This window comes from Monodelphis domestica, chromosome 2 (genome assembly GCF_027887165.1).
Source record: "Monodelphis domestica isolate mMonDom1 chromosome 2, mMonDom1.pri, whole genome shotgun sequence".
Taxonomy (NCBI): Eukaryota; Metazoa; Chordata; class Mammalia; order Didelphimorphia; family Didelphidae; genus Monodelphis; species Monodelphis domestica.
In genome coordinates, this window is record NC_077228.1 from 129166937 (window position 1) to 129193650 (window position 26714).

At 35.1% G+C, this 26714-nt stretch overlaps 2 protein-coding genes across 5 annotated transcripts in view; both read right to left on the bottom strand.

The window, feature by feature from the left end:
• EPRS1 (glutamyl-prolyl-tRNA synthetase 1) overlaps positions 1 to 5037 on the bottom strand; it is a 65061-nt gene extending 60024 nt beyond the window's left edge. Inside the window, exon 1 of the mRNA XM_007481414.3 lies at positions 4793 to 5037. Within this exon, the coding sequence (XP_007481476.1) occupies positions 4793 to 4838 (46 nt within the window). The 5' untranslated portion in view covers positions 4839 to 5037. The remainder of the gene's footprint in view (positions 1 to 4792) is intronic.
• A 2932-nt stretch (positions 5038 to 7969) lies between these two features.
• The window catches only part of BPNT1 (3'(2'), 5'-bisphosphate nucleotidase 1), a 37970-nt gene continuing 19225 nt past the window's right edge, over positions 7970 to 26714 (bottom strand). For all 4 annotated transcript variants that reach the window (XM_056815960.1, XM_056815961.1, XM_016430176.2 and 1 more), the window contains exons 4-9: positions 23619 to 23726; positions 20690 to 20738; positions 16870 to 16961; positions 13620 to 13817; positions 12796 to 12901; positions 7970 to 8633 (exon numbers count right to left, since the gene is read on the bottom strand). In XM_056815960.1, the coding sequence (XP_056671938.1) occupies positions 8485 to 8633; positions 12796 to 12901; positions 13620 to 13817; positions 16870 to 16961; positions 20690 to 20738; positions 23619 to 23726 (702 nt within the window). In that variant the 3' untranslated portion in view covers positions 7970 to 8484. The remainder of the gene's footprint in view (positions 8634 to 12795; positions 12902 to 13619; positions 13818 to 16869; positions 16962 to 20689; positions 20739 to 23618; positions 23727 to 26714) is intronic.

The following is a 26714-nucleotide window of genomic DNA, read 5'->3' on the forward strand; positions in this document are numbered from 1 at the left end:
CCAGGGTCATTTGCTCCCAGGAAGACACTTTATATTAAAATTAACTTTCTTCCTCTAGAATGCAAGGATAGCCCAGAACATCATAAAACATAGTAACCTACTCCATATCTCAAATTGGCTAATGTAGTCAACTGCCCCTTAGAAAAACATCTCTTGACTTCCTATAGACCTAACTTCTCCTAGAATCAATAGGTTTAGAAATGAAAGACCTGTATATCATCTCAGTGGTATTAAAAATGCAACAGGAAACAATGTGGTACAGTGGAAAGTGGTAGATTTTGAGTCAGAGGATTTAGTTTCAACTCCTGACTCTTGTCACTTACTATCCCAGTAACTTTAGAGAAGTCATGGGCCTTAATTTCCTCAAATGTTCAATGAGGGAGTTGGTCTATTAAGATCTGAAGTTCCTTTCATCTTTAAAATCTAGGACTCTAAATAAAAATTTAAAAAAAATTAAAAGGCAGTGGAATCAGCACTGGCAAAACCAATATTGATAAAAAGATTGATCCTATGTGTACTCATAGGTCCATAAATTAGTGGACTGCCTTAAAGGTGGCATTTGGGAAAGAGGTTTGAGGCCCAATTAGACGAGTGATCAAAGCCAGCTAACACATATTAGAAGATTTTTTTTCTTCAAAACTATGATTTCCTTTGTTGCTATTATTCTTGTGATTTCATAACTATAGGGAACCTCACCATTAATGCAGATCTATAAATGTTCTGAATTCCCAGGGTCACTGAGGGAATGAATGTTTCTAAGGTCATATAGCTGGAATGTATCAGAGGAGGAACCCAAGTCATTTTTGATTCTTGATGCATACACTCAATTGACTATTGCATCTCTAACACTCAAAGGGGACCAGTTCACAAAATGAGCATAAATTATCACTAATACCATGAGAAAATATTAAAAATTCCTAATAACAAAAAAAAATGCCTGAAACACTACTACTTAAAATTCAGTAGTTTTTATTGGAATTTTTGATCATTAAAAAATGTGACAATGTTCTTTCCAATTTTGAAAATAATAATAATAGCTTACACTTAATACCTACTCCAAAGCACTCTAAGAGTTTTGCAAATATTATCTCATTTTATCCATATAATAACAAACATAGAAGGTATCATTATCTATCCCCATTTTACATTTGAGGAAACTGAGGCAAACAAAAGTTAAAGAGATTTGCTCATGGAACAGATAGGTAGCATAGTAGATAAAGAACAATGTCTGGAGTTGGGAGGAACTGGGTTCAAAGCTGACCTCCAACACTTCTTAGCTGTATAACCCTGGTCAAATCACTTGACCCCAATTACTGAGCCTTGATGGCTTATCTGCCTTGGAACCAATTCTTAGTATCAATTCCAAGTCTAAAGAAATAAAGAGACTTGACCAGGGACGCACAGCCAGGGTCTAAGGCCAAATATGAATTTAGGTCTTCCTGACTCCAAGCCCACTACTCTTGTCCCCTGTACCACCTTCAAAGATCCATTAGCCTCATGAACCTTTAATGATAAAATCCAATACTAGTTTGTGGAGAAAGGAACATTATTTTACCAATGGTAGAGCTGTGAAATCCAACATTTCTGTAAAGCAATATGGAATTATATAATAAAAATTATTTTGGATGATCGTCTAGGACTATATATATATATATATATATATAGCTATTATTGGCAGGGGGAAAAAGATGTGCAACTATGCAAAGGTATTCATAATGGCAAAACCCTCTGTAAATTATGTATCTGGAAACATGTTTAACAACTTAAAAATGGTATGTGAATGTAATGAATATTGAACTTCAAGGAATGACAACTATGAAGAATAATATGGGAAGATATGAGTGATAGGATTTAGAGATGGAAGAAACCTAAAAGTTCAATACAATATTTTTTCAGGTAATGGAAAGACTGTGGAACCTGACTTCCATTCTATTTGGCTTCTGATGTAGGACCTTGGACATTTTCCCTTAGCTTCCCTGGGCCTCAGTTTCCTAAATTGTATGAAGAAGTTATACAAGATAGCCTCTGAGGTTTCTTTCAGCTCTAGTTTTCTTTTCATATAATGCATCTGATCAAATGCCTCTTAAGCTAACTATATAGACTATTCACTAAACAGATATTGGCTGAGTTCCTATGCATACAGAACTTTTAAGGCACTTATGAGGGAGATAAAAGCATTTAATTTGCAAAAGTATATTAAATGTTGAAATGTATATCAAGATATTTTTAATAGTTTGCACTAAAAGTCAGACATTACAGTTGTAAAACTACTTACTCATTTCAAGTGTTCAGATGTTTGACTAATTAAAAGTGCATTTTTAATACTATCCACTAATAGTCTGAAAATACTTAATTTCAGAGGATATTTGGAAATTCTAATTTTTCTTTAAATTGCATCTAAGACAGTAATTTTCTTCAGGCATTTTCTCATACAATCCTAGCAAGACCTCGGGTTAAACTAATTTCCAGCCACTTTGCACAATTAAGCACAGAGCAAAGCTGGAACGATGTGGAAAAAGAAATAGTCCAATCTATATTTCCACCTTTTAAAACAACATTTATTAATCAATAAAGGCAAATTTTCCTTGATTCAAATAAGGTAATTAAAACAAATGGAAAAAGTAAGAATGTGAATAATTATAAATCAAGAACCCAAAAAATCAGGCGACAAAAATCCTTCAGAATTTCTGCCCAAATGGAATTAAGATTTGAAGATAATTTGTTCATTATTCAATATCCTATTTCTTCTGGAGAACAATTTATTTAAATCAAGTCTTTATTTATTGGTAATACTATTCAAAATATCATATTACATCCACATGAGATTTATTAGCAATATCTTTGTTTTTAAAATTTTTTATTGCCAGTAAGAGTTAACATTGTTAAAATTGATTTGGATATCTATATTTCATCAGCCCAACAAATCCAAAATTTAGAGTGAGGAGGGGAAGATGTACCATTGCAAACTCAGAAAAGTGACAATAATGTTTTGATACAATTTCCATTAAGCCATAACTCTCATTCTTGTTAATCTTTAAAAGATCATTATCCATATTTGAAACATTGAATTTGGCACAAACTGAAAACAAAGCAAGGAGGTTTCAGATCAGAACCTTACTACTTTTGCAGGATAAATAAAGAAGCAAATGCACCTCTTTTCTGCAATATGCCTGGAGTTCCAGGTACCCATTAATTGCAATAAATCTGTCACCTGACATTCTAACAGCCACATTAATCACCAACCTGGATCCCATTTCCCAGGGTCAGTACAGCATTGAGTCTAAAATATGAGTAGGAGAAATGTGGGGCAATATAGCACTTTACTTTGGAGCTTGGGGGCAGGAGAGGACCCCATTCTATCTTGTCCAGCAGTCTGCTCCTTTTATTATTTCATCTCATTAATTTTCAATCTCTTCCTGGCTACTGTTGCTTTCTTACTGCCTACAAACAAACCTATGACTCCTCAAAATACCTTCACTTGATTAGGCATCATCACATCATTTTATAACTCTCCTCCCTCTCACAGTTAAACTTGAAAGGGCTGTCAACAGTCAATGATACCACTTCTCTTCCTCTTCTCTCAACTCTGCAATTTGGCTTTAGACCTTATCATTTAAGTGAAATCACTCTTTCCAAAGTTCCCAGTGATTTCATAACTGTTCAATCTATGGCCCTTTTTGGGACCTCATTCTTCTTGACCTCTATCAAGCCTTTGTGAGAGTCACCTAATCCTCTCTGATAATTCTCTTCTCAGTTTTTCAAGATCTCCTGGTCCTCCCACCCAGCTAACTATTCTTCAGTTTCATTTACTGGACCTTCATCTAGGTGTCCCCTACTAATTGTGAATGTCTCCCAAACCTCTGTTCTCAGTCAACATCTCTCTATTTAACTTGGTGATTTCCTCTGTTCCCACAGATTCAACGTCAATTCTATGCAAAAGATTCTCAGATTTATCCAGCTCTCATCTCTTGTGACCTTCAGTCTAAAATCTCCCAAATATTTCCTGAACTTCTCTATTGCATATCCCACTGACAAATTAGACTTAACATATTCAAAACTGAATTTCTTTCTCCTTATTATCGTATCTTCCCTTTTACTAACTTTCCTATTACTATGTATGGCATCAATCTTTTGTCAGCTCTGTTTCCAGTCTTCCTTCAGGTGCCAATTAAAATCCCACCTTCTAAATGAAGCCTTTCCCTATTCTTAATACTAATGCCTTTCTTCTGTTGATTAACCCCAAATTATCCACTATAAAGCTATTTGCATTTGTTCGTATCATTAAAGTGAGAATTCCTTGAGAACAGGGACTGATTTTTTTTTTAAGTTTTCTCCCTTTCTTTATATCCCCGGTGTTTAAGTACAGTGCCCCGCACATAGGAGACACTTGGCTTGAAAGAAGATGAGTGAAGTGAAGCACGAGTAATTTATTAAATCCCACAACGTGTCATTTCACAAGCTGAGGCGGTCCAGTCACTCCCAACCTCGCTTAAAAGCCATTTTAAATAGCATCGCGAAAAGAACCCTGTAAAGCAGAGAAAACTACTTTCAGGGATAAGGAGTCAAAAAGGAGCCAAACCACGTGTTCTCAAGGTCTGAGAGCTGGGTCGAGTCCCCCTGACCCAGCGAAAAGGACTCCCAAAGGAAAAACCAGGGACCCCGGCCTAGCGTGGGGGGCAGGGAGGGGGAGAAGGGACAAGGGGATAAGAAGAAAAGCATCCCAGATGGTTTCAGGTCCTCGGGCCTTAGAGGGAGGGCTGAGCCCCAGGGACAAGGCCTGTGAGTGGCTTACCGAGTGGAGGGTCTCCGGGATTCACGGTCAGACTCAGCGCCGCCATCTCTACCCGTCAGTACCTCAATCAATCCCGCTGGCCTCTCGGAAAGGACGCGTGGGAGCCTGGAGGATAAGACGTGTCCACGCCGCCACAGCCAAAGCCCCTCCTCCCGGCTCAGAAGGACACACCCAATTTCACCTCCCCTTTCCACCCCCCCTCTCCCGCAGAAACTTCCTGTACCGTGGCCAAATAGTCTCCGGCACTTCCGGGACTTTTCCCATACTGCCTCTGCAGCGCCTGCAGGTCCTCCTCCAAAAGAAGTATCTCGGAGGGTAGGGGCCGCGTTTAAGCGTTCCTACCCTCCCCTAATCTGGTGCACTTGATCTTGTCCCTCTGGATCATCTCACTTCTGCTTCGTCAGTCTGCCATTTCTCACTGTCCCCTTCCCTGCTGCCTTCTCATGCTCATTGATTATAATTATGAATAATTATAGCTTCTGTATGGTGCTTTAAGGTTTGCAAAAAAAGTTTACAAATCTCATTCCACTCCACAACACTGAGAGATAGTCTCTAATTATAATCATTTTCCAGATGAAAAAACTGGCAGAAAGAACGTGTGACAACTTTGGGGTTTTGCAAAGCAATTTGCATATGTTAGCTCGTTTGATCCTCACAACAAACTACTATTATTATTATCCTTAGTTGACAGAGGAAGAGACAGAGAGGTTCAGGGACTAGCCCAGTTACCCAGCTAATAAATGCCCTACACAACCAGTAATTGTCAGAAGCCACATTTGAACTCAGGTCTTCCTATCAGTACTATCTCCCTCTTCTCTTGATCCTCCTATTCCCTCGAGCTGTCATATCTGTCCGTGCTGCCTTTAAAAGCCAAACTAGAAAAGCTGCTTCCCCTGCCTTACAGCTTACCCACTTCTCAATTACTAGTAATCAGTCCATTACTTCACTGAAACTGCACTCTCTAAGATTACAAATAACCTTTTAATTGCTAAAAGCCAAAGGGTTTCTTATGCCCTCTTCCTACCTTCTCTCTCACTGTAAAGGATATTACCATCTTCCCATCAACCAAGATCACATTTTAGGTGTCATCCTCCTTTATTTACTCTTTACCAACCCTGCCCACATCCAATCAATTGTTTGTTTCTACCTAAATAACATCTCTCCAATACTCCCTTCACTCTCCTGATAACTGCCACATCCCTAATGCAGACCCTCATCATCTCATGCCTGTGCAGGTGGGTCTCTCTGACTCAACTCTTCCCCACTCTAGTCCATTCCCTAATCGGCTGTTAAACTGATTTTCCCAAACTATGTCAGCTTATGTCATTCCCATTCAGTGAGCTCCACTGACTCCCATAGTCTCCAAGATCAAATACAGCATCCTGTTTGGCTTATAAAAACCTGCATAACCTTCACATTAGTATTATGTTCTACACTCCTACTCTGCAATCCAGTGATATTGGCCTCCTAGTAGTTCCTCAATACTCAGAATATTTTCATTGACTTTCCCTCATGCCCAAATGCTCTGCCTCCTTATCTCTACCTTTTATTTTCCCCAGGTTCTTTTGAGTCTCAGTTGAAGTCCCACCTTCTCTAAGAAGCCTTTCCTAATCTTCGTTAATGATGGTGCATGCCAATTTAATATGTATATAACATGTTTTATATATACTTGTTTGCATGCTGTCTTCATTAGATTATAAGTTCCTTGAGGGCAGGGACTGTCTTTTGCCTCTTTTTTGTATCCTCAGTACTTAGCACAGTGTCTAGTACATCATAGGGACTTATGTACTAATTGACTGACTCAGACCTGACTTGACCTCTTTTAGCCTATTTCCTCATCTCAAAAATGAGTAATAGCATCTACGCCCCCCCCACCTCAGTTTGGTGTGATGATTAAATGAAGTGATATAAATAAAACCCCTTGAAAAACTTAAAGCTGTGGCAAAATAGGGACATTAATTCATTGCTGGTGGAGTTGTGAATTGATCTAACCATTCTGGAGGGCAATTTGGAACTATCCCCAAAGGGCGACAAAAGAATGTCTGCCCTTTGATCCAGCCATAGCACTGCTGGGTCTGTACCCCAAAGAGATAATGGAGAAAAAGACTTGTACAAGAATATTCATAGCTGCACTCTTTGTGGTGGCCAAAAATTGGAAAACGAGGGGATGCCCATCAATTGGGGAATGGCTGAACAAATTGTGGTATATGTTGGTGATGGAATACTATTGTGCTAAAAGGAATAATAAAGTGGAGGAATTCCATGGAGACTGGAACGACCTCCAGGAAGTGATGGAGAGCGAGAGGAGCAGAACCAGGAGAACATTGTACACAGAGACTAATACACTGTGGTATAATCGAATGTAATGGACTTCTCCATTAGTGGCGGTGTAATGTCCCTGAATAATCTGCAGGGATCTAGGAGAAAAAACACTACTCATAAGCAGAGGACAAACTGTGGGAGTAGAAACACCGAGGAAAAGCAACTGCCTGACTACAGCGGTTGAGGGGACATGACAGAGAAGAGACTCTAAACGAACATTCTAATGCAAATATTAACAACATAGCAATGGGTTCGAATCAAGAACACATGTGATACCCAGTGGAATCACGCTCGGCTATGGGGGCAGGGGGGGAGGAAAAGAAAATGATCTTTGTCTTTAATGAATAATGCTTGGAAATGATCAAATAAAATATTATAAAATTAAAAGAAAAGAAAAACTTAAAGCACTTTGTAAATACTAGCTATTGTTTTTATTATTGCTACCTTACTATCTCTCTGCAACAGTCTGGAGCTGGTGGCACTCCTTCATTTGGCATCTTAGAATTCTTATCTTTTTTCAAGGCTCAACTCAGATGTTGCCTCCATATTTTTCCTCTCTCCTCACTCCCAAATGTTTATTATTCTTGACCTCACATTATCTCATATTTACTGAATTATTCATATGTTGTGTCACAAAGCAGAATGTAACTTCCAGGAGGGCTGGTTCATTTTTGTCTTTGTATACCCAGCAGCTATTAAAGAATCTTGCACATAGTAGGCACTTAATTGATGTCTCCTTAAAGGTCCTTAAAATCCTAGAAACTTTACCAAAAACAAATCAGATCAAACCAAGCCATTTAGTTGGAATACTTACATATAATAAATTCAACAAGTAATAAAAAAAACAATGTGAAATTTTATTATCAAGGTTTTATTTCACCAACATAAATAATATAACATTTATAGTACTAATGGTTAAAATCACAATAATTTTAAACATAAGGTCATTCAACAAAATAAGATTCCTGTAATATCTATGCTTTGTGTCGTAAATTAAATTCTGACAGAATATTATCAGTGCCCAAAACTGAACCTTTAATTTTTATCCCTACTGTTAAAAGGGAAAACAATAATCAAATATTGGTCAAAACTCTGCCATGAGTCACTAGGTATCAAATCAAAGGTGAGCACTAGGATTCTAATTTGACTGTTTCATGGATCTGGATTACCAGCTTCAAATTGATGCTTTACATTTCAAAACTGGAACTATAAATTTAAGAGAATTCATTAATTATTTATGCTGCTCTTAGTGTACAAAAAGTATCATTAATCAATAATGATAAAAAACAAAACTAAATCTATTTTCATAATTTTAAAAATTTATTAAGTTGAATATCAAATTTTTCACTGGCAAGCAAATAATATGATTTTCATGGTACAAGTGCATTTTTAACAGTCTCTGGAACACAGCCTGCATAGTAATCATAATTCCTCAATGTGGCAAGGACACCAGCAGAATTCATATGCTTTACTTCCTTATGGTATTGAAGGGCATTTCCATGAATATCAGTCAATTTGCCTAGAAGTAAAAAATGAATGTATTATTGATCCCTCATCAAAGACTTTACATTTTAGGGTAGAATAAGAGGGTTTTTTCCCCTTGCATGAATTGTTTTCAATTTCTGCATGTAATACACAAAGAAACATGAAATTAAAGGAGTTACCCAACTTGACAGGAAGGGAGACAAAAAGAAAAAATTATGATTAGAAGAGTGAAAATCTGAATTGACTTCAGAACTATAAATGGAATTAGGTTTTATTTGATTTCATCGGATTTCAATTAAATGAAAAACGAGGATCATAAAACTTTAGAGCTGAAATTGGTCTTAAAATTCATCTAATACAATCCCCTAACCCTGATTTTGAGGATTATTTTGTTAAGGTAAGCCTATGGTTATCAGATCAATTTAATTATGAGCTTAACAATTCCAGGATAACAAATTCTAAAAAGAATAGAAATCTTGTCCAGGTAGACAAGATCAGTTGAAAATTCAAAACCGAAAATGACATGAATCTTTTTTCTCTTTTCAGAGATAAGGTGGTACATTTACATGATGAATATAACATAACAATATATTATAAATAATAACTATATAACAATTAAGAAAACTAATGCTAATTTTAAAGTAAACTAAAATTAATGTTAATTAAAATTAATGTGTTATTTATTAGCACTATTTCTAAGTGCATTCATTCATTTTCTCAAACCACATCCTCTGAAGACCAGGCAGTTCTCAAGTTAAGGTAATTACTCCCAGGGCCAAAGGCATTTAACTGGGCATAGTCCCTCCATTTTTGTTGTAACGGCAGCTTTGAGAGCTCTGGTCTTTATCTAGAAATAAGAATACTCTTGTCCTTGCTAAATACATCACCTAGATTTGGGGTGACCTGGTCTACAATAGGGGAAAGAATCAGTGAAAAACCTGATGAAGACAACTTGTGTTTTTCTAATCAAAGATTGCTAGAGGAAGCTAGTTTTCATAAACTAGCCAACATTCCAGAAAAGGACAGGTTGGCCAAGTTTCCTTAACTTAATGAAGTTGTTGGTATCCACCCACCTGAAGAATAGTTCTTCCCTGTGTTGAAGTATTGGGAGAGGAGTTGAATTCTCTAAGTCCACTTCCTCTTTTAAAATATTTACCAATTAGGACTGCCAGGGAGGTCCAAAGGATGCATTATCAGGTCAATCAGAAGGAAGACACATCCTTAGTATAAAAAATGATGCAAGATGGCCATCTGGCATCTTTCCATGTAGACCCATGGGTGACATACCCATCCTTTATTAATAGCTCAAATATCCCTATTAATGAACTATGTTATACTTGGGGAAATGGTCTTATTTTATTTATTGGTTAAAATTCTAGGTGCTACAATCCTATACATGTAATATATTACATATATAATAAGTGTGGAACACTGTATTATGTCAAGATTTTTCTAAGTGCTGCTTTGTTGAACTGTTTACATTCTTGTTTAAGAAGATTATTTCTCTGGGAGGGGAGAAGAGAAAATACTTTAGGAAATGTAGTTGATGTAAAAACAAAAGATATCAATAAAAAAGAACAAAAGGGAGTAGCTAGGTGACTCAGTGGATAGAGAGTCAGGCCTAGAGGCAGGAGGTGCTAGGTTCCAATCTGGCCTCAGACACTTCCTAGGTGGGTGACCACCAATACACAGTATTGGTTCTAAGATAGAAAGTAAGGATTATTTAAAAAGGAACAAAAGATTAATCAAATAAGAAAATGTATGATTTTAATAAAAGAAATTGCATTTAAAATGTTTGCTTAACTCACTGCACCTTGGACTCTTAATGGTTGTTCATATGGTTTATTTTCCTGGTAGTTATTTTAAACATAATCATTCTCTATTATTCATTTATCAATCACTTTTAAATTAGGATTACAAAGAAAATGAATATTCACATATTTTCTGTTCTCATTTTTAAAAAATCTTCCTAAAGTCTGATCCATGTTTGTATCATAAAATTCTTCTCCCTAGTCTCTATCCAGTTTTAATTACCACTCTATCAAAAATAAATTTATTATTAATATGGATGCTTTCCCTTCATTCTTTCTACTTCCTATTACCTTTCCTTGACATAATTTCACTGTTTTTTTCTTTTTAATTTGTTTTTTCTCTGTGTACTTTATGTCCATTTATCTGAGACTATAGGTTTCACTGAAATAAATTCACAAAATAAAATTGTAGTATGTTATATAATTAAACACTAAATAGCCTAATGAGAAATACAATAGAATATCTTAAATGAAATCGATGAATAAAAATATTAAATGTTTGCCTTAAGTATATTCTAGGTGATAAAAATTTATTTTTTTTAAACCCTTACTTTCCACCTTGGAATCAATACTGTGCATTAGTTCCAAGACAGGAGAGTGGTAAGGGCTAGGCAATGGGAGTGAAGTGACTTGCCCAGAGTAATACAGCTAGAAAGTGTCTGAGGCCAGATTTGAACCCAGGATGTCCTATCTTTGGGCCTGGGTCTCAATCCACTGAGCCACTTAGCTGCCCCCAAAAATTGATTTTATGAGGTAGTGTTTACTACTAATAAAGATAGTCCAAGTGACAATTTTTAAAAGCATCTTAACAAAATATGTTTACCATATTCTTTTAGATGGGGTGGAAAGCATCCCTCTAAATTAAGGTTATGTTGCATACAACACAGTGGCATGCAGAATTCACATATGGTGAAACAGAATATAAGCTATTTCATTTTTTCCTTTGCATTCCCAGAGCCTAGCACAGTGTCAGGGATAGAGTTGGAGCTTAATAAATGCTTGCTAACTGATGACAATGATGATAAAAATTTAACCTGTCAAGAAAGACTGCTCTTCACAAATTAACTAAAATACATTTTTGTTAAATAGGGAAAATTAAATTGAAAAATCTGCTTATGTATAATTTTCCAAAGAAAGGCCTGTTAAGAATGAATAGAAACATATTTAAAAACTCTTTTAGCAAAATTGAAAATATTAAGAAATAATGATTTCTCTGGTCTAACAGCTTTTTCCACACTTCCTCCCCTATCCTCTTTTTAGAAATGTAGATAAAAAGGCTTTTCATAAGGAAAAGGATTAAAGATAGAAATCAACCTTTTAACAAAAAGTAACTCTTGTTTTGATTTGATGGTTAAGATTATTGTGTCCCCCACCTTCTGAAGTTTATTGACCTGGTCTAAGAACAGTTTTGAACATAGGAAGCTGAACCATTTTTTTTTTCATTTTTGGAGAACAAAGGAAGTAAGTAATGACTGTTGTTTTAGAATATTAAACCCCAAACTATATTTTAAAACATTAAAATATCTTTTCTGGTTCCTATAAATATTACCTCAAATCTTGAGACAGAGAGACTTGTTGGGAGGAATGGAGTAGCCATGCTAATTTAGATAGCTCTTTCTCCAAGGTAGAAATGACTGGGATATAAAATAATGTTAAAATTAAATAAAAATGTTTCTGGCAGATTTATACCAAAATATAGGATATGGTAATAAATTTTTTTCAATTAGTGTCTAAATAAAAATGGATATGCTATTTGAACATGTTAAGTAACAACTGAAACTGAAATGAAATTATAATTACCAAGTTTGGCCCTAAGGAAAAGTGTGAGAAAATACCTCCTTTTACTTCTTTAAATATGTGGGAGACCAGAGGTTTTAAACACTGTACAGAACATTAGACTTTTTAAATATGCTGCTTATTACTTTTGCTGAACTTTTTTTTTAATCTTTCAAAAGTCACTTATTGTATGGGATGGCTCTCTAGGACATCATTGATACTGAGATTCAATGGGAACTGAAAATTATGAAAAAACAAAAGTTACTAATAAAATACATGCAACATTATTGATACTATAGCATATCAAAAAAAAAATTTTAACCCTTACCTTCCCTCTTAGAATCAATACTGTGTATTGGTTCTGAGACAGAAGAGCAGTTAGGGCTAAGCAATTGGGGTTAAGTGACTTGCTCAGGGTCACACAGCTAGGAAGTGTCTGAGGCCAGAAACAGCTAGGAAGTGTCTGAGGCCAGATTTGAATCGGGGAACTCTCTCCTGTCTCTGGGCCTGGCTCTCAATCCACTGAGCCACCCAGCTGCACCCTAGCGTATCAAATTCTTAAGACAATTTCTGCCTCATCCAAAAGAACCTCTGGATTTGCTTACTCACCTCCTACAGCATGTAAAATAACTTCTGGAGCACAAGTATCCCACTTCTTACAGCCAGGACTAGCAAATACATAAGCAGATGCCTTGCCTTCAATCAGCTGAATGATCTGTAAGGATTTTTTTTAAAGTTATAAGATCTTGGAAACTGGATCTAGTTACCCAAAGCAATAAATATAGCCAGTTCAAAAGTATAACTCTCAAATGAGAATAAAGCATTCAAGAATCATGATAAAGTCAGTAGGACAATTTGACGTCCTTGTTAGCAAAATGAATTCATAAGTTCATAGTTCTGTAAAAATAAGCTTCATATATATAAGAAAAAGTTTTTTTAACTTCTTACCAGTTACTTCTTTCAGAATCATTCATGTTCAAAAGTTATTTTTAATTTGAAATTAGGTAACAATAAATATTTCTACAGTCACCCTAAAAACTTGCTATTAACTTTCTTTAGCTATAATATTAGGGACGCCTGGGCCACTTTAACTTATTTCTGGCTTAGAAGGGTTATTTCTAATCACAGGCAAATGATTAGAAAAACAGAATTAGAAAGAAAAATCAAAAGTTTTAGTGGGTTTGAATTTAGAATTAAAAAACTAGATAAAAATCCTGTTTTACATTTTAGAGTTAACTTTACTGGCATCATTTTATCACTCCCATTCCTTTTCCACACATTTAATTAAATACTCATTTATACCAAATTGGTAAGTCTGAACATTACCAAATGACTAATTCTATAGAACAAAACATCGAAGAAGAAAAATTGTAATAAATTCAACATTTTGTAACTCCTCTGTCTTTTTTTCTGACAAACATCAATTATATTACCTTATTTCCTGCTCCTCCCACTCTGAGAACTTCATCAGGATTCATAGCAGAAATGCAATCATTTACCAACTTGTTGGAATGAGAACGGGTTGTGGTAATTATATGTTTCCCATCAGGCACTTCATTCAGCTGAAACCCAAAAGCACCCAAACCTAAAACTCCCCAGATTGTCCTCCCCAGCACGGCATCTTTTCCTTCCTAAACAAATCAATGAAAGAATAATATGTAATACCTCTGTAGCAAAAAAGTCAGTGAAAGGTATAATGTTTCACTTTAGTCATGTTATTATAATTACACATGAAAAGATATAACATTAACACAGCACTACCATGGTTCCTAGATAACATGAAATTTTCTATTATTTTGAGAAATAAGGTGGTTTGCAATATACTGAGAAGAAAGATAGAACAGTCCTCTGTACTACCAGTATTACTCAAGGAATGTTCACTATCATGCACATTATGCAGGTGTGTAATTAGGATCTGCTCCTCAGAATTCTATATTCCAGAATCCCACTTTCATTCTCATGTTACATTCTTACATTTTAGAGATAAAGTTTGTGTATGACCCTGCCTCTCTCTCTTTCCCCCGATCACAGTTTGTGGAGGTGAAGTGAGAGTAAGGAGAGTTTTACTCAGGTTTTATTTCTATTTCTTTTAAGTTTATTTTCTTTCTACTTCAAGTGATCATTAATGAACTTTACAAAATATAATACTTGGAGTTATTGGATATTAATTTAAATCTTACACAGGACAACTATTGTGGCTGAATAAGCTGTCAGTTAAAGGCTGTCAAGAAGATAGAATTAAGGTGAGAGTTTTATTCCCTAACATTCTGGATTAAAAAGATAAAGATGATATAACCTTGGACTTAAATCTTTCTTTCATTGGACTGTAAGCTCCTGGTTAGATTATGAACTCTTTGAGGGGCAAGGGACATTTTTTCCTCTTTTTGTATCCCCAAGTGCTCAGTACATAGAAGGTGCTTAATAAATAGTAATTGATTACTCTAATGATTGACTTCAAAAGCTTAAAGTGCCTTTGCATAATCTTAGCTCAATGATCTCAAAATTATTCTTGTGAAGCAGAAAGATGGTATTTTGATTTCTTAGCAATAATTGAGATACATTGACGTTAATACAGAGCCACATACACAAAGTTATGTTCATGAAGGGGCTCCACTTTCTGTAAATACATTTCTGCTTCTGATATTCACTACTTCTTCTAAGTTTAAGACTCATTACCCACTCCATTCCTGAGTGCCACCAGCAAATAAAAAGTGCTTGTAGCTGAGTCTGAATAGCACTATTTCAGGCCACTGAGGCAAACCTGAAGATAAAAACATCAGAAAAATCACTGGATTATAGGTTTTAGAATAAGTCAGGACCTTACTGGTCCTTTAGTTGCTGCCTTAATTTTACAGATGAGAAAGAGAGATTATGACTTGCCCAACGTCAGGAAGTGAGAGAAAAAAAATTTAAAAAGATTGATAGTTTTAGAGGAAACGAGATAATAAAATAAGACAGATACAGAAAGAAAAAATAAAGAGGACAAATGGATTCTTATGCATACAGTAAGCAATTCTTTTAATAACTGTCACCACCTGGTAGCAACAATGCTAAAAACTTATGTATAATATCTGTTTGGTTAACAGGAACTAAAATTCCAGTTTTATTTCTCACTTTTTCTTCACTATTATATTCCCCTAACTTCTTTTCACTGCTCTTTGGGTAGGATTAGTTTTTCTAACCTTTTCAAAAGATATGATGAAAATTAATGATCTCTTCAAATCACTTAGAGACTTAGAGATAAATAATCCAATGTATTAGTTTTAATTCTGATTACAATATCCCCTTTTAATTTTCAGTGCTGAATATTAGTTTACAATGTGATCAACTAGGACCTAAATATATATACATATATATACATATATGTATATATACATATAACTACATATATATACATATAACTAAATATAACTACAAACATTAAAAGGCATCCTAAACGTATCACAATTTGAATTGGCACTTTACTGTGATATTTCTAAGAAATACATGCTTTTACTGAAAGGAAATAAAAATCAACCACAAAAGGCACTGAGAAACAAATATCCTGCAACAATCCTATGAAGTGTTATAATGGCAGGGTAACACAAAAGATGTACTTTTTGAAGGGGGGAAATGTCTACTCCTAATTAGGCATATAAGATCATATGATGATGGGCTTCTAATTACTGGTTTTCCTTTTTTGCCTAATCAGGGTTCTTTTCTCTCAGTTCCTTCACTTAAAACTTATAGTTTTAGAATGCTGTACTTCATCTTTGGAATTACCAAATAATGAAAACAAAACTGTGCTTTCTCTTTCCAGTCTCTGTAAAAAGGTCATTATTATTACTATAGGTAACATAGCACTTAAAGATCTGTAAAGTACTTTACATACATTAATTCATTTGATCCTCACAATAACTCTGTGAAGTATATACTACCAGATATCATCACAATTTTACAGATGAAGAAACTGAGGCTAGAAATCAGGTAACTGTCCCTTGGTCACACATTTAATAAGTGTTAGAAGTGGGCTTTGAACCCAGGTCTACCTAAATCTACCTCTTTTTCCACAGTAGCATGCTGTTTTCATCCAAATTGACAAGAATTATGCCAGTTCAACAAATTGAGCAAATACAATCTGGCAATGATTATTAAATATTACTCAAAACAAAATGACTCATATTATTCCTTGATCCTAGTACATTACTTCTTTAACACATTCCTAGCTCCTCTTAAAAGTAAGGTATCCAAATTAACAAAAGTATTCTAATTCCACTGCTATATATGTAATACCCCAAAGATATCAAAGACAGAAAGGTCCCATATATCTCAAAACATTTATAGCAACATTTTAAAAAATACTAACAAAGAACTAGAAACAAAGTAGATGCTCTTTGGGGTATAGCTAAGCAAACAATGTCATTACTATGCTGTAAAAAACAATGAATGTGATGTCTGAATAAGCTGTCATATTCTAATATTTGTCATTCAATATATTTGGGAATCCTTCCAAACTTTCTGTTGTCAATCAGATAAGTCATCAATTTAAAAAATCCAAATTGTTAGTAAAATTGTTAAAAAGAAAGGCATCAAGGACAAAAGTTGGACTAAGTCTCAGATGGCTCCTTTACATGCCCAGCACAACAGAAATTTACAAAATTTGTTACAAAACAAATGAAATACATCTGTATTAATATATTATACCTGATAGTTGTAGTAAGGTTGGTTAATAACTCCTGCTATTGCTTTTCCTTCATAAGCAATCCCAATAAGAACTGTTACATTGTCCAGAAGACCTGTGTATAAATGAGTCATTTTTCCATTATTTTCTTGAATTATTTCATGTGGCCTCCAATTTAGTATATATTCATTAAGATCAATGTGTAAACAGTATATTCACTAATACATACAAAGAAAATGTCACAATTTTTTCCACTTCCCAAAGAGTACCTCCCCAACATATCCCCTGCAGATTTCCTATAAAGGCAATGCTGCTAATTTTGTAGGGCTGCAGTTTTGTCAAAGGAGTCTTAGGTGTCACCAATAGTTCACATCAAGGTTAACTCAACCCCTACATTTTATGTGAGGCTCAAAAAGGATTAGTAACTTCCTTATGGTGATACAGGAAATAAGTAGAAGAGACTGAATTCAATCCCAGGGACTTTCCAATTTTAACTGTCTTTTCTCTAAGCCACATGGTATATGAGTCTGTTCCGGCAGTGGAGAGTTCTAGACCCTCCATGGAAGAAGCAACTCCAAGTGTTGGCAATGTGGACCAGGAACTGGCATCAGGAGAGAAGTGATCCAAGAAGATTGAGAGGAATAAGGAGGAGACATGCATTGGTGATCAGTGGGTGATGGTGCTGATGAGCACTGAGGCTGCTATTTATTGATCTGATGTTCACAATAGAAAGGCCTATGTTCTTGCCAGTGAATGTATCTATGACAGGGCTGAAAACTTCCTGATATCTGTCAAATCCAACATAGTGGCATGCAGACTCCACATATGGTAAAACAGAAATATTATTATTTCTGAATATAAGCTGTTACATTTTTCCCTTTGCATTCCCAGAGCCTAGTACAGTGTCAATAGATGCCCCAATGTATGCTATTCTGTGGCATTCCATTGATTTACCAGTTTATTAACCCTATCAAAAAACAAAAAAGGTTAGCCTAACATGACCCCCTCCTGATAAAACCATATTGGCTCCCATGACCCCCACTTCCCTTTCTCACAAAAAACACCACTCCTGGTGGCTCAGCAATCACATTTTTCCATTATTTCAGTCCTGCTGCATTCAGGTAAACTTTTACCTGGAAGCTTTTCTTAATTACTCCTCCAGTGAAATCTGACATCACCATCCTAAAATTCCTTATTTCATTTTGTCTGAATCACTTCTCATTTATCACAGTGTTGTTGGCAACATGTTTATTATTGTACTACGGTTATATCTCCCATTAGAGTAGAAGCTCCTGAAGGGCATTTCTAATTCCCAGCACATAGTAGAGTACTTCATACATATTAAGTACTTAGTAAATGCTCATTAAATTGAACTAAGGCACCAATGAGATCCGGAAGTAGGGAGATTATGAAGAAGGAAACTGGAGGGTTTCCTGATGTTTACCTACTTTTTGCTCAAAGTATATATGTTTCTTGAATAACCAGTATTAAGAAGAGGAGTGAAGATAAAATTAAGTGGGAAGTTCTAAGACAGTAAGATGATCTAGGTCCAATAATTGGTGGTAATGTCTTCTCTGGGTTCTTCAACTTAGCCTTATGGCAAAAATCATCATCTTGAGATTTCTTTTGCCTCAGGAATGATGGCAACTGGATCTTTTACTGACAATATCTGAACCAGGTCTTCAAATATCATGACAAGACCAAGTTCTCCAGAATGGGACTATCCAGCACTGCCAGAGAATTGGAGTTATGTCAGAAATGGAAAAACCACTTACAAACTAAAAACCAACCAAAAACCACTACAGCCCTAACTACCAAATATCTCTTCCACAACTTTGGAGTTAGGGGAATAGTGCCCCCAAAATCTGGAAATATGTTGTAAAATATTTTGCCCTCCCTTTGTACTAGAAGTCTGAATTTTTCCTTTTTCTTTTATAAGGTGTTTACAGTAAAAGAAATTAAATATATTTGTGGTATTAAAAGATAAAATATATTGGTATTAATTATATAATACTATGCAAGTATTTTATGCATTTCTGAGTTTCTAAACTTTTTGTGTGACATCTGCTGACCTTTACATATCATCTGGGAGGTCTACAAAATTTCCATTTAATTTCTTATGCCAACCCCCAATATATTGAAAGTATGATAGGAAAATCTACAATGTGGAAGAGATATCTGTACAAGGGAAGAAGTTGTCACAACTGGGTGGTGAATGTGGGGCTTAGTACCCAATAGCCTGTGAACTAGTCATTTGCAAGGCTGGTGCCTAAGACTCTGTTAATTCAATCTTTCTTGGCCAAAGGTATGAATTTCAGGTTACTGGCTGAAGAAAACAGAAACTCTCTGCAAGAGAACTAGACTTAGTCTCATTATTACCATATTCTAAATCAGTATGTCAAACTCAAATAGAAATAAATCATTGTGGGCTTTGTATTAGCTTAGAAAACCAGAAATTAACATTATCTATGTTGTATTTATATAGTATTTTTATTTATTTTGTTAAACACTTCTCAATTACATTTTAATCTGGTTCTCAACAGCTCTCATTTTCTAGATTGCCTTAAAGTTTGACATCTCTCTTTTAAATAACTGAATGAACTAGCCATAAGTCATCTTTATGCTTTATATTATACTCTGTCCCCGAGTAACATCCCTGTCCTATATTATTAAAGTTTACAACTTTCCCTATATAATTTAATGAACAAACAAATGATCTCCTTAACTAATTACAGATAAGTTCTCCATATTTGATGGCGATTCCAATTATAATTAGAGTTTCCTTTAGAAAAGTTTGGGGGGGCAGCTGGGTAGCTCAGTAGATTGAGAGCCAGTCCTAGAGACTTGAGAGGTCCCAGGTTCAAATCTGGCCTCAAACAATTCCCAGCTGTGTGACCCTGGGCAAGTCACTTGACCCCCATTGCCTAGCCCTTACCACTCTTCTGCCTTGGAACCAATACTCAGTATTGATTCCAAGATGGAAGGTAAGGGTTTAAAAAAAAAAAGAAAAGTTTGGATATTAAAATAATGATTCACATTTATGTAATATGATCACACCTAATAGAAATTGATTATATGATGTTTTTAAGACTTCAGGGGGAAAAAAGTTCTGCTTTAGCTATGAGACATGGAAATGATTCAAGAAATATGTATCCTCTCCTTCAAACATGGAAATAGAGGAAAAATATCCATGGAATGCAGGTCAAATCTCTGACATTCAATTTCTTTCTATAGGTAGGAGCAAGTTTTAGCTTAATTTCTTGAATCTTTAATTCTTCTGACTCAAACACTAAGGAGAACATCAGAAGGGAAAAAATGCTGGCTATATAACTAAAATTTATTTCTAAAAGGGTAGCTAGCATATGATATAAGAAATAGCATTTATACAGTTCTTTAAGTTTTGGAAAATATTTTACAATTATCTCATTTGATCCTTACAACAACCCAGGGATGTAGGTGCTATTATTTTCCCCATTTTTACAGATGAAGAAACTGAGGCAGACAAAGGTTCAGTGGCTTGCTTAGAGTTATACAGCTAGTGTCTGAGGCTGGATTTTAATTTAAGTCTTCCTGACTCCAGTGCCACTTAACTGCCTGAGAATATGGAGAGTAAGATACAGATAGAAATATAATCTGAAAGGGGAGTAAAGAGGTTTAATATGCAATGGTTGAAAGTAGCTGGGGAGTCCAGGAAGGGTTAGTTAGTTAAGGAAAAGTATGGATGCAATGTCTGTCTTAGGGAAGGTACAAGATCTGTGACACTTGCCTTTCATATAAAGGAACTGGAAATAGGCTCTATTATTCGTGTGTATTATCATAAAGAACTGTAAATAAGAGGCTAACCTTCAGTGTATTCCTTGGTACCGTCCACAGGATCAACCCATACAACAAGCTGAAAAACACCAAGGAAAAGACTCAGTTTTAGGAAATAAAATCATAATTATAAACCTAACTACATTAAATTACAAAATTTATTTTTCTTCTCACTGAAATTGAAAAAGTACTCTTTCTGATATGATACTTTAAAAGGCTAATTAAAAGTACTCATCAGTTTCATTATGTAGGAAAGTCTCACTAACTTGTAATCACTGGGAAAAAACCTATCTGAATAACTGAAGTCACATTATGAGTTGATCATTGTACAATATTACTATTACTATGTACAATGTTCTCAAAGTTCTGCTTACTTCACTTGCATCAGTTCAGCCAAGTCTTTCCAAGTTATTCTGAAATCATCCTGCTCATTATTTCTTATAGCACAATAGTATTCTATTAAAATTTCATACCACAACTTGCTCAGCCATTCCCCAGTTGATGGGCATTCTCTCAGTTCCCAATTCTTGCCAACACAAAAAGAGCTGCTATAAATATTTTTGTACAAAAAAGCCCTTTCCTCCCCTTTAAAAAAATCTGTTTAAGATATATACTTTGTAGTGGTATTTCTGTATCAAAGGATATAGGTTTATGGCCCTTTGGACACAGTTCCAAATTGTTCCCCAAAATGGCTAGGCTAGTTCATAACTCCACCAACAGTGCATAGTGTCCCAATTTTCCCACATCATCTCCAAAATTTATCATTTTTCTTTTCTATCATATTAGCTAACCTGATAGGTGTGAGGTGGTACCTCAGAGTTGTTTTTATTTGCATTTCTCTAAACAATAGTGATTGAGAGCATTTTTTTTCATGATTATAGATAGCTTTTATTTCTTCTTCTGAAAATTGCCTGTTCATATCCTTTGACCATTTATCAATTAGGGAGTGACTTGTATTCTTAAAAATTTTACTTAATTCTTTATATGTTTAAGAAATTAGACTTTTATCAGAGATACTTCAACATCAGCTTTAACCCAAAAATCTGTTACTAGCTTGATAAGTTACGATTTGGTTTCAAATACCTTTCATTTCCAAAAATGTTTCCTACCTCAAAATGCAGACCATTTCCCTCTACTCAGAAGAATACACCAGATCTCTGAGAGACAAATTTCAAAAAGAAAGCTTCAAAAATATTTCAATGGCAGCCTCATTGTATGTGGCAGACTAAGATGAATAATAGGGACAACATTTAAGTGGATAGATTAAGTTCTGATGTGTTTCTTTAAAAAAAAAAAAAGATCAGTCATTACCATATAGTAAATGTGTGTATGTGTATTTATATGTAGTGACTAGTGATTTCATCGATGTGGGGGAAGTCCTAGAATAGAAACTTCCTATAGATGCAGGCTAGCAATCTGTCTGCAACTTTACACTTACAGAATTTCCAGGGATATCAAAAAGTAACAGTCTGTTACATAGAAAATATGTATCAGAGGCAAGACCTGAAGTGAGAGTCTGTCTTTCCAGCCTCTTTCCTGCCTCCTGACTCCCCAACCCATTGTGACCTGGCTAAACTAGTCTTGTCTCTGTTTCTCACACTCTTCTATCCTGTCTCCATGACTGCACTATATATCCCATATGCCTTATGTAATGCATCAGTACCTTTACCACACAGACTCCTTCTTTTCCTTTAAGTTGGAAGTTTAAGGACCATTTTCTGTATGAAGCCTCTTTGGCTTGCCCTAACTGCTAGTAACCTCTCTTTCAAACTACAAGCTTCTTTGTATATATTTCTATTTCATCGATTTTAATCCATAGTGTATATTTTATATGTATTTACTTTCTCCTTCATTAGAATGTTGCCATGAGTGAAGATTGTTTTATTCTTTGTACTTATATACCAAGCACCCAGTATGGTTCCTAGTAACCCATCAGGTATTTAATAAATGTTTGTTGATTTATTTAGAGGGTTAAGTGACTTGCCCAGGGGCACACAGCTAGGAAGTGTCTAGAGGATAAGATTTCAACCTAGGACCTCCCATTTCTAAGCCTGGTTCTCAATCCACTGAAGCACCTAACTGGTCCCAATTTATGTTTTTCTAAGTCAATATGTGGCTACCAAAAATCCATTTCTATTTCAGTTTGATACCAATGCACTAATCTAGGGAGGAAGCATGAATATGTATTTAACAAATGAATAAATGGATTTATTCTGAAGAAAGAAAGTAGTTCAATGTTTATCTGTGGTCTAAGGTTTAACCTAAGTGAATGCATAAAGGCTTCACATTGGCTTTTAATTTCTCCCATGGGGATATGAGAGGACATTCTGCTTCATCTCCTCTTTGGACATCGTTAGTTAAATTAAATTAATTCTCTAAATGAAGAACTGACTTCATGCAGAAGTATCAAAAACAAAAGGGCAAGTAATGGCACTATATCTGCCTACAAAAATACTGCTGATTCAGGTCATGGGTGCATTGTTATATTATTTGGAGAGTCACGATGGAGAGAGGGCCAGACTAAGAGTAAGGAAGACCCCAAAATTCACATTCTGCCTCTGACATTTGATGGCTCTGTGTAAATAAAGGCCAGTCACTTTACCTCTTATTGCTAAGCAACTTACCTGAGTCTATTAAGTTAGTCAGTCTACAAAGATTAACATCAACAAAAGAAATTCCCCCCACCAAAAGGAAGTTCTTCTAACTCCTAACTAAAAAAAAACAAAAAACTCTGCCCCCTCCCACAAACTCTTTAGATCATTCTTTGTCAACTCTTAAAGAATTTAATTTCTATGGCTATCATCTTTCATAAACGCTGAATAAACAATTCTTTAAAACTCATTACACATGTAACCATGGTTCAATATTATTAAAACCTGTAATGTTACCTTACTTGAATAGCTTTCTTAGAAGGTAAACTCTGGTCTAAAATTAAGGTAATCATAAATATTAATCTTACATCTTCCTCTTTGATAGAACTATATTGTGTTGGGCAAGGTTTCTTCAGAATTTCCTCCCACTGACCATCTTCAATCAGATCTTGATCTACCTCTTCAACAGGCAGATCCTAAATCAAAAAAGAACAATGAAAGAAAAAGTCACTACACTGTTATGATTAAAATTATCTCAAAACTGATTTTTGGATAAGAACATATGTTTATTGACTATATCAGGTTTATTGGTTAGGCCAGAATCATTACTGATAAAGTGATATAAGTCCATAGTTGTCTCTTATACCAGTGACCCCCCTCAGCTGGGTCAGACCACCTAATAAAGATTTTTAGGAGGTCATTATTCAGTTCCCCCCCCCCAACCATCCCAAGACATCTTTAACTGGTACTAGGTGGTTCATTAGACCCTCAGCCCTTCCCCAAACAAACAGGTAAAGTTTTGCACGTAGACTGGAAAAACTCATTTCCCCTTCATTTATTAACCAAATTCTGTTAAAAGGAAGGCATTCCTTGGGATTCCCAAGGACAAAGAAAATGTAAAAGGAGAAGACTAGATGGTATCTCTGATCCATATTCCAGAGAAATGTACAGCAATTTTCTCTTATAGAAATTATTACAGTATATGAAAAATAAATTCTCACAACACAGAAACTGTACTATGTATGCATCAATGGCACTGGGAATACAATTTCATAGGTTTCAATAGTTCTACTCAGCCTACCACTGGGGGTATAGATTATACCAAAACCAACGATGAACCAACTAGTATCATAATGAGGCACATCTGGTTCATTATCTCAATTTAAAATGTGCCAATTTATTCTCTGAAATAAAAGGAAGGGAGGGAGGGAGAGAGGGAAGGAAGAGAGGGAAATTGCATTGATTAAGGGCCTACTATATATGCCAGGTACTGTGCTAAGTATTTTACAAATATTATTTCACTTGATCCTCATAATCTTATGACATAGGTGGTATTATTATTTTCATTTAACAATTGAGGAAACTAAAACAAAGTTAAAAGAACTACCCAGGTTCACCTAGCTAGTGTCTGAAACTATATTTGAACTTGGGTCTTCCTGACTCCAAGTTCAGATCTCTATCTACCAGCTATTTCCAGTTGAGTTTTGTGGGTTGTTTTTTTTTTTTAATTCTAACCTTTTATCTCAGAATCAATACTAAATGTCAGTTCTAAGTCAGAAGAGCACTAAGAGCTAGGCAATTGGGGTTAAGTGACTTGCCCAAGGTCACAAAGTGAAGCAATATTTGAGGTCGTGTTTGAACACAAGACCTCCTATCTATAGGCCTCGCACTCAATCCACTGAACCACCTCAATGTCCCCTATCTCTAGTGTTTCATAAAACCTTAAGAAAAAGAAATGAAGGGGGGAAAGCTTTAGTCTTCCCAAAGACAATATAAATAAACCTATGACAGTGATTATTCTATCCTTTCTACTATCCAATCCAAGCCAACAAGTATTAAATGTCTACTATATAAAAACACTATGCTAGCTCCTGGAATTACAAAAACAAGAGTTCCTGCTCCTTAGAAGTTTATATTCTATTCAGAGAATAAAATTTTAAATAGGGCAGCTATATGGCAAAGTAAATAAAGTATAAGACCTTAAGTCAAGAAGATCCATTTTTCTTAGTTCAAACCTGGCTTTTAGCCACTTACTAATTGTGTGACTCTGAGAAAGTTACTTAACCTTGTTTGCCTCAGTTTCCTCACCTCTAAAATGAGTTCAAGAGGGAAATGGCAAACCACTTCAGTATCTTAGAAAGAAAACCTCAAATGGGATCATGAAGAGTTGGACATGACTGAAAAGGACTAAACAACAAAATGTACTACATAGGCAATTAGAAGATAACTTCTAAAGTTAAGATTCAACTTAATCAAATTAGGGTAAGAATCAAAATAAAAGCTCTTGAAAAGAATGAACATGGAAGAATTAAGTAGTTTCTGGAAACTGATTCTTCAAAAGCAAGGACCAAAAGTAATTATTATCCTTTGATGAAACATAATGTTAACCCTGAACTGTGACTGTTTTATATTATGAAATGTTCCTGTTGAAGTATCCTATAAATGTTATTTCAAAATGAATTGTATTGAGAGATGTTTGAGGGTATAAGGAACTTGGTAGTTTGGACATTTCTCCCTAAAGAGAACATTGCATGAATTTTGAATGGTCAAATTAATAAAAACTTTTGGAAAGCTTATGCCAATAAGAGCGAGTACAGTATTTTTTTTTTTTATAGAACTCTTCACTCTCTCACTTGCTGCTTTTTGGGGAAACCTTAGGCAAGGGCTAAAAGCAAATTTGTTGAATAGCAATGGTGGACCAGTTTATTATCAAATCAAGCAATTTTAAAGTGCAATTCCCTTTAACAGTGGATTTCTCTATCATTGAATCCTGTATAAGACCACATAACAGAGTGAAGGTAAGGGAGTGATATAGGTGGCTAGTCCCATGGTCTAAGCCAAGGGGTACTCCTATGTTAAAATTTAATAATATCATACTTTCCATTTAATTAGAAGTATGGTGAATACAGAGTGCTATATTTGAAGCCAGAGAATCTTGGTTCAAGTCTTTCTCTTACTACTTACTACCTATATGACCTTGAGTAAGACACAAATTGTCTCCAGGTCTCAGTTTCTTTATCTGTTGGCCTGAGATTGCTTTAGTTCTAAATATATGATCTTTTGATATGCTAAACCTAACTAAAGTTTTTTGAATTGTGGGGGGTGTTCCCCCTGTGGTCATGAAAGTCCTGAACACAGGGATGAAGCACTAGTCAAAATTAGCAAAAATTTTTTGTATAATTATCACACAGGTAACCTACTTTTAAAAATCAAAAAAATTCAAAGCAAAGTCAAGAAAAGCAAGACTATTATGGAAAATGTTCTCCAATTAACAATTACTACACTGTGCACAAAGTCAAATCTGAGTTGACGTTGAAGACTGAACTCAGCACAATCTGCCATTACAAGATGCTAGCGGTATTTTAATAACTGTTTAAATTTTAAATTAAACAATCCTTTGTGCAAGTTAAAAGAAGTATAATATCTTTTATATTTAACATCATTTTTAAGTATGACATATAAGC